Source organism: Coenobita brevimanus, chromosome 117 (assembly GCF_032717465.1).
Source record: "Coenobita brevimanus isolate Jiangsu-jjx chromosome 117, ASM3271746v2, whole genome shotgun sequence".
In the NCBI taxonomy this organism is placed as follows: domain Eukaryota; kingdom Metazoa; phylum Arthropoda; class Malacostraca; order Decapoda; family Coenobitidae; genus Coenobita; species Coenobita brevimanus.
Window position 1 is genome coordinate 1,623,052 of NC_137070.1, and position 10,000 is coordinate 1,633,051.

General features: G+C 36.8%; 1 protein-coding gene across 1 annotated transcript in view; it reads left to right on the top strand.

Annotated features, from left to right (window-relative positions):
- The window catches only part of LOC145419071 (gamma-aminobutyric acid receptor subunit beta-like), a 228,143-nt gene that overhangs the window by 87,464 nt on the left and 130,679 nt on the right, over positions 1-10,000 (top strand). Inside the window, exon 2 of the mRNA XM_080287315.1 lies at positions 2,398-2,480. Coding sequence (XP_080143441.1) covers positions 2,402-2,480 — 79 coding nt within the window. The 5' untranslated portion in view covers positions 2,398-2,401. The remainder of the gene's footprint in view (positions 1-2,397; positions 2,481-10,000) is intronic.

Genomic DNA, 10,000 nt, shown 5'->3' on the forward strand with positions numbered 1-10,000 from the left:
TCCCCTCCCTCTCTCCCTCTCCCCCCTCCCCCTGCCCTTCCTCCCCTCCCCTCTCCCTCTTTATAATTCTCCCTCCCTCTCTTCCCTGTACTACAATTCCCCCTCCCTCTCCCCCTTTTCTCTCTCTCTCTCTCCCTCTCTCTAATGAGGCTCGTTACGTAGGTGTTTATGAGGGTGGGGAGGCAAAATGATGAGAGAGAGAGAGAGAGAGAGAGAGAGAGAGAGAGAGAGAGAGAGAGAGAGAGAGAGAGAAATGAGAAGGGGGAAGTGAAGGAGAAAGTGGGGGGAAAGGAGAGAGGATGAGAAAATCTGCAGGAGAGAGAGAGAGAGAGAGAGAGAGAGAGAGAGAGAGAGAGAGAGAGAGAGAGAGAGGTTGTTTTTCTAGGATGATATTGAGTAATTACCTTTGTTAGTGACTGTGAAGGCCTTGTTAGTCTCTCTCTCTCTCTCTCTCTCTCTCTCTGTCTCTCTCTCTCTCTTCCTCCATTCTTTTAACCTTTTTCCTCTTCCTTTTAACTTCTCTCTCTCTCCCTCTCTCTCTCTCTCTCTTACACACATGTCCAATTAAGAGACTATTTTCACAAGCTGAGTATGTGTGTGTGTGTGTGTGTGTGTGTGTGTGTGTGTGTGTGTGTGTGTGTGTGTGTGTGTGTGTGTGTGTGTGTGTGTTCTAACAGCTACAGATTATTTTTTTAGCCTAGAATAAATCCCTTGTAATTGGTGTTAAGGAAGGCTAGTATCATTGTTTTATTATTATTATTAAATCTGGCCTCATCGTTGTGTGAAATCTTATTGTTTTTGTCGATATTAGTATTATTTTTTCTTCAACAAAAGTGCCTGGCCATAACTGCTAGGCTACGTATCCTAGAACCTTCTAAACTTGCCCCGAAACATGTGACTGACGAGAAGAAACGACGCACCGAGTTACAGCTGCATCAGTGCCCGTTTCTGAACCTCGGACGGACCCCGGAGCATCGTTTCCTCTTGTCGATCACATGTTTGGAGTAAGAGTGGCCGCAGCCTGAGAGATCGCCTGAGGTCACAAATTTCCACTTTTACCGCTGTTCCTGATGTCAACTAATTCTCCATGAAGGATTACAGCCAGAACCAGCAAACTTGAAGCACTTATAGACTGTGATGACCTAAGCTGACCTGCACAAGATCAGGCACCTTGACCTCACGGGCCCTTCTTGACCAGATTACTCGTAGGCAGTGACTGGGACAAGTATTTCTTTATGAACATTGTACTGCCGAGTCTTACGGTAACCTTAGGCCTATTTTGGCGGGGTCAGTTGGATTGGATTAGGGTCAAGGCTGATTGCTGATCCAGGTCACACCAGAACAGTTCAGCAGTATCGGATCGGCTTGTCCTGTTGCCATAGCCACACCGCACTGCTGACCTGACTGTAAACATAACGCTGAAGGCTGGTTTCGTGTGCAATAACCCTTCATGTTCCTCAGTACGGTGCCATTACTGAGGAAACCAGACACAGTAGAGCCCCTCACACCCACCTCAGTACCTGGCAGTGGCATTTTATCAGTATATTATTGAGAACAGTAAATACGGTACTTAAATCGTAGGAGCAGACGCCATATTTGTTTTGGTGTGACGTCACAGTACAGGCTCGCCCAGCTCACATCTATCCGGGATCAATTTTCACTCCAATCCAGCACCAGGACTAAGCTCACTAAAACATGTCTGTAGTTATTATTATTATTATTATTATTATTATTATTATTATTTTATTATTATTATTATTATTATTATTATTATTATGCCAAATGTTTTCCTGCAGGCCAAGAAACCATTTACAACGTTGGGTGGTAACCATATAACCAAACCATACGTGCTCCCTACGTGTCAACAAGTGGGCTGGTGGAGGGTTAGTGCCCCTCCCCGTAAAACATATAACTCAAAGTCAAATGGCCACCCCTTACGGGATTATGGCGTCTGGCAATAGATAGATAGATAGATAGATAGATTATTATTATTATTATTATTATTATTATTATTAGTAATAGTAGTAGTAGTGTAGTAGTAGTAGTAGTAGTAGTAGCAGTAGTAGTAGTAGTAGCAGTAGTAGTAGTAGTAGTAGTAATAGTAGCAATAGTAGTAGTAGTAGTAGTAGTAGTAGCAGCAGCAGTAGTAATAGTAGTAGTAGTAGTAGTAGTAGTAGTAGTAGCAGCAGCAGTAGTAGTAGTAGTAGCAGTAGTAGTAGTAGTAGTAGTAGTAGTAGTAGTAGTAGTAGTAGTAGCAGCATCATCATTATTTCACCAGCAAAACCAGTTCAATGTAAATGTTATTGATAGAGGCGGTGTTGCTGCTGTTATTGTTATTCACTGTCATAGCTCTTCCTGTTCCCGTTCCTGTCTAACGCTCTCCCTCTCCCCCGACAGGAAGATGACGGACGGCAACATCTCCGCCATCCTGGACTCTCTACAAACGGGATATGACAAAAGAATTAGACCTAAATATGGAGGTAATGGCACCCCCCCAGTCTCTGTCACCACCCACCCATTTTCTATGTCGAGCAGGCCCAAGGGGGGTAACTCAGGAAAACAGATTAGCTGAGATTTACGTGTTTTTCTCTTCCTGGTCTTTCCTCTCTTGTTTGTTTATGTTTTTTTGCTGTTTTTCTTGAATTATTCGACACAACACACACTCCTACCCAAAGAAAATGAATGTAATAATAATAATAATTGTAATAATAATAATTGCTATCATTGTTGTCATTATTATTATTATTATTATTATTATTATTATTAAATCATTGTTATTATCATTATTACTCTTATTATTAATACTACTACACAAATAATAATAATAACAATAATAATAATAGTAATTGATATCACTGCTGTTATTATTATTATTATTATTATTATTATTATTATTATGGTATTTAATGATAATGTAATAACAATAATGATAATAACGATGATGATGATAGTAATAATAATAATAATAATAATAATAATAATAATAATATAAATAATAAATACCATTATTATTATTATTATTATCATTATTATTATTATTATTATTATTATTATTAAGCATACACAGTTATATATTCTTCCCTAATTATTTATCAAGTCTTCGTTTGCCTTCATCCACTTGCCTTTCCTTCCTATCAACTTTCCTAAAATCTTTCTCCACGTCAAAGATCTTCGCCAAGCTGCCCTTCCCCAAAATATTTTAAGTATTATTTTAGGTATTATGGTGTATATCGTGTCTTCCTGAATCCCTGTCTCTCTCAACTTGTCTCTCATCAGAACTGAGTGCACCCAGGGCTGAGAAATTCCCTTAATACTTAAAGGATTGGTTTTTAGGGTTACACGTGTGGTCGATGGGTGGAATGAGCATGGGTCCTAAATTATATATAGCTAAAAAATGTAAAAAAAAATAGTAACTTTAAAATTGTCCCTTTAAATCTTGTCCCTTTAAATCAGTCCCTTTAAAATTGTCCCTTTAAACCCTGTCCCTTTAAATTGATCCTTTAAAATTGTCCCTTTAAAATGACCCTTTAAAATTGTCCCTTTAAAATGACCCTTTAAAATTGTCCCTTTAAATCTTGTCCCTTTAAACTGACCCTTTAAAATTGTCCCTTTAAATTGACCCTTTAAAATTGTCCCTTTAAATTGACCCTTTAAAATTGTCCCTTTAAATTGGCCCTTTAAAATTGTCCCTTTAAATTGACCCTTTAAAATTGTCCCTTTAAATTGGCCCTTTAAAATTGTCCCTTTAAACCTTGGCCCTTTAAAAACTGTCCCTTTAAATCTTGGCCCTTTAAACCTTGGCCCTTTAAAAACTGTCCCTTTAAATAAGTCCCTTTAAACTGTCCCTTAAATGCCCCTTTAAATTGTCCTTTTAACATTTTTTCCTTTTAACTTTGTCCCTTTAAAAATTATCCCTTTAAATCAGTCCCTTTAAAATTTTCCCTTTAAATCAATCCCTTTAAATTGTCCCTTTAAAAACTGTCCCTTTAAAAATTGTCCCTTTAAATTTTGTCCCATTAAAATTTTCCCTTTAAATCAGTCCCTTTAAATTGTCCCTTTAAACTCAGTCCCTTTAAATTGTCCCTTTAAACCTTGTCCCTTTAAATTTTTGGGGACGAAGCTCCCCCCCTGGGTGCACTTCCCTTTACTCCAGACCTGTCTCTTCACTCCTGTCATCATCTCCTCTTCAGTGACATGCTTTACTACTGTCATTTCTCCTTCATTCTTCCTTCATTCCTCCTTCATTTCCCTCTTGTGCCTTCCTTCATTCCTTCTTCATTTCCCTCTTGTGCCTTCTTTCCTTCTTCATTTCTCCTTCATTCTCCCTTCATTCCTCCTTCATTTCCCTCTCGTGCCTTCTTTCCTCCTTCATTTCCCTCTTCTTCTCCTTCCTTTCCTTCCTTCCTTCCTTCTCTACTATCAATATTTAGCCTCTGTACGATCCCGGATTTCATCTTACTTTTTCATGCCGGATTTACAGTGATTTTCCTTCATATGCGTCTAGAGCAAGTCGATGAAGGATGCTCCCTAACACCATTTCCTGATCGATTTAGTTTGCGTATTACACCATACATAAATCCTTCCAATATCTAACACCCTTTCCTAAGCGATTTATTTTGCTTCACACCATAAATAAATTCTTCCAAAATCTCCCTAACACTTTTCTCTAAGCGACTTACTTGGCTTATTACACCATACATAAATCCTTCTCATATCTCCCTAACACCCTTTCCCAAGCGATTTATTTTGCTTATACACCATACATAAATCCTTCCAAAATCTCTCTAACACCCTTTCCTAAGCGATTTATTTTGCTTATACACCATACATAAAGCTTTCTCATATCTCCCTAACACCCTTTCCAAAGCGATTTATTTTGCTTATTACACAATACATAAATCCTTCCAATATCTCCCGAACACCTTTTCCTGAGCTATTTTGCTTATTACATCATACATAAATCCTTCCAAACTCTATCACTTTTTCCTAAGCGATTTATTTTGCTTATTACACCATACTCCTCTGTGTTACATAAATCCTTCCAATATCACCATACTCTGCATAAATAACGTACAAAAGGATATTAACCAACCATATGCATAAATAAATCGCTTAAGAAGAAGTGTTAGGGAACTTCCTTAATCTACTAGAATATGGTAAGGAAGCTCCCTAACACCTCTTCCTTAGCGATTTATTTTTGGATATGGCTGGTTAATATAATTTTGTACGTTATTTATGCAGAGTATGGTGATATTGGAAGGATTTATGTAACACAGAAGAGTACAGTAAGGTGTAATAAACAAAATAAATCACTTAGGAAAAGGTGTTAGGGAGCTTTATGCAGAGTATGGTGATATTGGAAGGATTTATGTAACACAGAAGAGTACAGTAAGGTGTAATAAACAAAATAAATCACTTAGGAAAAGGTGTTAGGGAGCTTTATGCAGAGTATGGTGATATTGGAAGGATTTATGTAACACAGAAGAGGACAGTAAGGTGTAATAAACAAAATAAATCACTTAGGAAAAGGTGTTAGGGAGCTTTATGCAGAGTATGGTGATATTGGAAGGATTTATGTAACACAGAAGAGGACAGTAAGGTGTAATAAACAAAATAAATCACTTAGGAAAAGGCGTTAGGGAGCTTTATGCAGAGTATGGTGATATTGGAAGGATTTATGTAACACAGATGAGGACAGTAAGGTGTAATAAACAAAATAAATCACTTAGGAAAAGGTGTTAGGGAGCTTTATGCAGAGTATGATGGTACTGGAAGAATTTATGTAATACAGAAGAGGACAGTAAGGTGTAATAAACAAAATAAATCACTTAGGAAAAGGTGTTAGGGAGCTTTATGCAGAGTATGGTGATATTGGAAGGATTTATGTAACACAGAAGAGGACAGTAAGGTGTAATAAACAAAATAAATCCCTTAGGAAAAGGTGTTAGGGAGCTTTATGCAGAGTATGGTGATATTGGAAGGATTTATGTAACACAGAAGAGGACAGTAAGGTGTAATAAACAAAATAAATCACTTAGGAAAAGGTGTTAGGGAGCTTTATGCAGAGTATGGTGATATTGGAAGGATTTATGTAACCCAGAAGAGGACAGTAAGGTGTAATAAACAAAATAAATCACTTAGGAAAAGGTGTTAGGGAGCTTTATGCAGAGTATGGTGATACTGGAAGGATTTATGTAACACAGATGAAGGCAGTAAGGTGTAATAAACAAAATAAATCACTTAGGAAAAGGTGTTAGGGAGCATTATGCAGAGTATGGTGATATTGGAAGGATTTACATAACACAGAAGAGGACAGTAAAGTGTAACAAACAATAAATCACTAAGGAAAAGGTGTTAGGGAGCTTTATGCAGAGTGTGGTGATATTGGAAGGATTTATGTAACACAGAAGAGGACAGTAAGGTGTAATAAACAAAATAAATCACTTAGGAAAAGGCGTTAGGGAGCTTTATGCAGAGTATGGTGATATTGGAAGGATTTATGTAACACAGAAGAGGACAGTAAGGTGTAATAAACAAAATAAATCACTTAGGAAAAGGTGTTAGGGAGCTTTATGCAGAGTATGGTGATATTGGAAGGATTTATGTAACACAGAAGAGGACAGTAAGGTGTAATAAACAAAATAAATCACTTAGGAAAAGGTGCTGCAAGCAGAGTCTGGCGATATCGGAAGGATTAAAATAACAGAATAGAACCAGGTGTCATAAACAAAATAAATCGCTCAGGAAAAGGTGTTAGGGAGCAAAGTAGGGCCGATAACAGAGACGGGATCGTACGAGGGGCGAAATCCGTTTACTAATCCTTTACCATTTATTCTCCACAGAATAAATCCACATAAACACACTTTCAATTCCGATTTATTTTGCCCTCTTCCTCTTGCCCTTCCTCTCTCTCCATCTGTTATATAATCATGTGTCTAGGCTACGATAGGCAGAGGGGTAGATAGGAGTATATTGATATTGTTTACTAATTCTTTGTCTCCTAAATGTTGTGTTTGTAGTAAGCTTTTCCTGACTAAGCTTCGAACACTCCTGACGCCACACACACAGCTTAAAGAGAGAGAATTTAAGATAGTGAAAGATAATTAAAGATAGAAGAAAATAGAGGAATATATTTAAAGATAGTGAAAGATAATTAAAGATAATTAAAGATAGAAAGAAGAAAGAAGGGAAATATTGAAAGATACTGAAAGATAATTAAAGATAATTAAAGATAGAAGGAAAAACAAGGGAAATATTGAAAGATACTGAAAGATAATTAAAGATAGAAGAAAACAGAAGGAAAATATTTATACAGACATCTAAAAAAAGAAAATAAAGAAGGAAAGAGAGAAATTAAAGAGAGAAAAAGAAATTAAAGAGAAATTAAAGAAACAGAAATTAAAGAAAGGAAGAGAGAAATTAAAGAGAAAGAGAGAAATTAGAGAAAGAGAAATTAAAGAGAAAGAGAAATTAAAGATAGAAAAAGAGAAATTAAAGATAGAAAAAGAGAAATTAAAGAGAAAGAGAAATTAAAGAATTGAGAAATTAAAGAGAGAAAGAGAGAAATTAAAGAGAGAAAAAGAGAAATTAAAGATAGAAAAAGAGAAATTAAAGATAGAAAAAGAGAAATTAAAGAGAAAGAGAAATTAAAGAATAGAGAAATTAAAGAGAGAAAGAGAGAAATTAAAGAGAGAAAAAGAGAAATTAAAGAAAGAAAGAAAGATTAAAGAGAGAAAAAGAGAAACTAAAGAAAGAGAAATTAAAGAAAGAGAGAAATTAAAGAGAGAAAGAGAGAAATTAAAGAAAGAGAGAAATTAAAGAGAGAAAGAGAGAAATTAAAGAAAGAAATTAAAGAGAGAAAGAGAGAAATTAAAGAAAGAAATTAAAGAGAGAAAGAGAGAAATTAAAGAAAGAAAGAGAAATTAAAGAGAGAGAAATTAAAAAGAGAGAAATTAAAGAGAAAAATTAAAGACAGAAATAGAGAAACTAAAGAAAGAAAAAGAAATTAAAGAGAGAAAGAGAGAAATTAAAGAAAGAGAGAAATTAAAGAGAAAGAGAGAAATTAAAGAGAAAAATTAAAAAAAGAGAAATTAAAGTGAGAGAAATTAAAGAAAGAGAAATTAAAGAGAGAAAGAGAGAAACTAAAGAAAGAAAAAGAAATTAAAGAGAGAAAGAGAGAAATTAAAGAAAGAGAGAAATTAAAGAGAAAGGGAGAAATTAAAGAGAAAGAGAGAAATTAAAAAAAGAGAGAAATTAAAGAGAGAAATTAAAGAGAGAAAGAGAGAAGTTAGAGAGAAAGAGAAATTAAAGAGAGAAAGAGAGAAATTAAAGAGAGAAAGAGAAATTTAAAAAAGAAATTAAAGTGAGAGAAATTAAAGAGAGAAAGAAATTAAAGAGAGAAAGAGAGAAACTAAAGAAAGAAAAAGAGAAATTAAAGAGAGGAAGAGAGAAATTAAAGAGAAAGAAATTAAAGGGAGAAATTAAAGAGAGAAATTAGAAAAAGAGAAATTAAAGAGAGAGAAATTAAAGAGAGAAATTAAAGACAGAAAGAGAGAAATTAAAGAGAGAGAGAAATTAAAGAGAAAAAGAGAGAAATTAAAGAGAAAAAAGAGATAGTTTTAATTTGCACACAAAAAAAATAATGATACACTGTTTCTGAATGCTTACAGATTATCTTATATTTATTTCTATTTTATTTTTTTTTATTAATTTTATCTCAAAAAAAAGAGAAAGAAAAATAATCAATTTCTAAGTTGCTGGAAAATTTAATATATATATTTTTTAACATATTTAATATTTCTTTTTATTTCTCTTTCTCCCCCCCCCATTTTTTTTTTTGGGGGGGGACTTTACCTGTTGCATTTCCAGGTGATGTCATGGGTCTGGTGATGTCAGTGATGTCAGTGATGTCAGGGGTCTAGTGATGTCAGTGATGTCAGGGGTCTGGTGATGTCAGTGATGTCAGGGGTCTGGTGATGTCAGTGATGTCAGTGATGTCAGGGGTCTAGTGATGTCAGTGATGTCAGGGGTCTAGTGATGTCAGTGATGTCAGGGGTCTGGTGATGTCAGTGATGTCAGGGGTCTGGTGATGTCAGTGATGTCAGGGGTCTGGTGATGTCAGTGATGTCAGTGATGTCAGGGGTCTGGTGATGTCATTGATGTCAGGGGTCTGGTGATGTCAGTGATGTCAAGGGTCTGGTGATATCAGTGTCAGTGATGTCAAGGGTCTGGTGATGTCAGTGTCAGTGATGTCAGGGGTCTGGTGATGTCAGTGTCAGTGATGTCAGGGGTCTGGTGATGTCAGTGTCAGTGATGTCAGGGGTCTGGTGATGTCAGGGGTCTGGTGATGTCAGTGTCAGTGATGTCAGGGGTCTGGTGATGTCAGTGTCAGTGATGTCAGGGGTCTGGTGATGTCAGTGATGTCAAGGGTCTAGTGATGTCAGGGGTCTGGTGATATCAGTGATGTCAGTGATGTCAGGGGTCTAGTGATGTCAATGATGTCAGGGGTCTAGTGATGTCAGTGATGTCAGGGGTCTAGTGATGTCAGTGATGTCAGGGGTCTAGTGATGTCAGTGATGTCAGGGGTCTGGTGATGTCAGTGATGTCAGGGGTCTAGTGATGTCAGTGATGTCAGGGGTCTAGTGATGTCAGTGATGTCAGGGGTCTAGTGATGTCAGTGATGTCAGGGGTCTGGTGATGTCAGTGATGTCAGGGGTCTGGTGATGTCAGTGATGTCAGGGGTCTGGTGATGTCAGTGATGTCAGGGGTCTGGTGATGTCAGTGATGTCAGGGGTCTGGTGATGTCAGTGATGTCAGGGGTCTAGTGATGTCAGTGATGTCAGGGGTCTAGTGATGTCAGTGATGTCAGGGGTCTGGTGATGTCAGGAAACAAATAAATGCCCCGGGATAGATACACACACACGGCTCAGTCTGCTGGTGTGGGCTGGTGGCGGGGTAGGGCAGCGTTCTATACGGCCTGCCCTGCCTTAATGACCTGGTT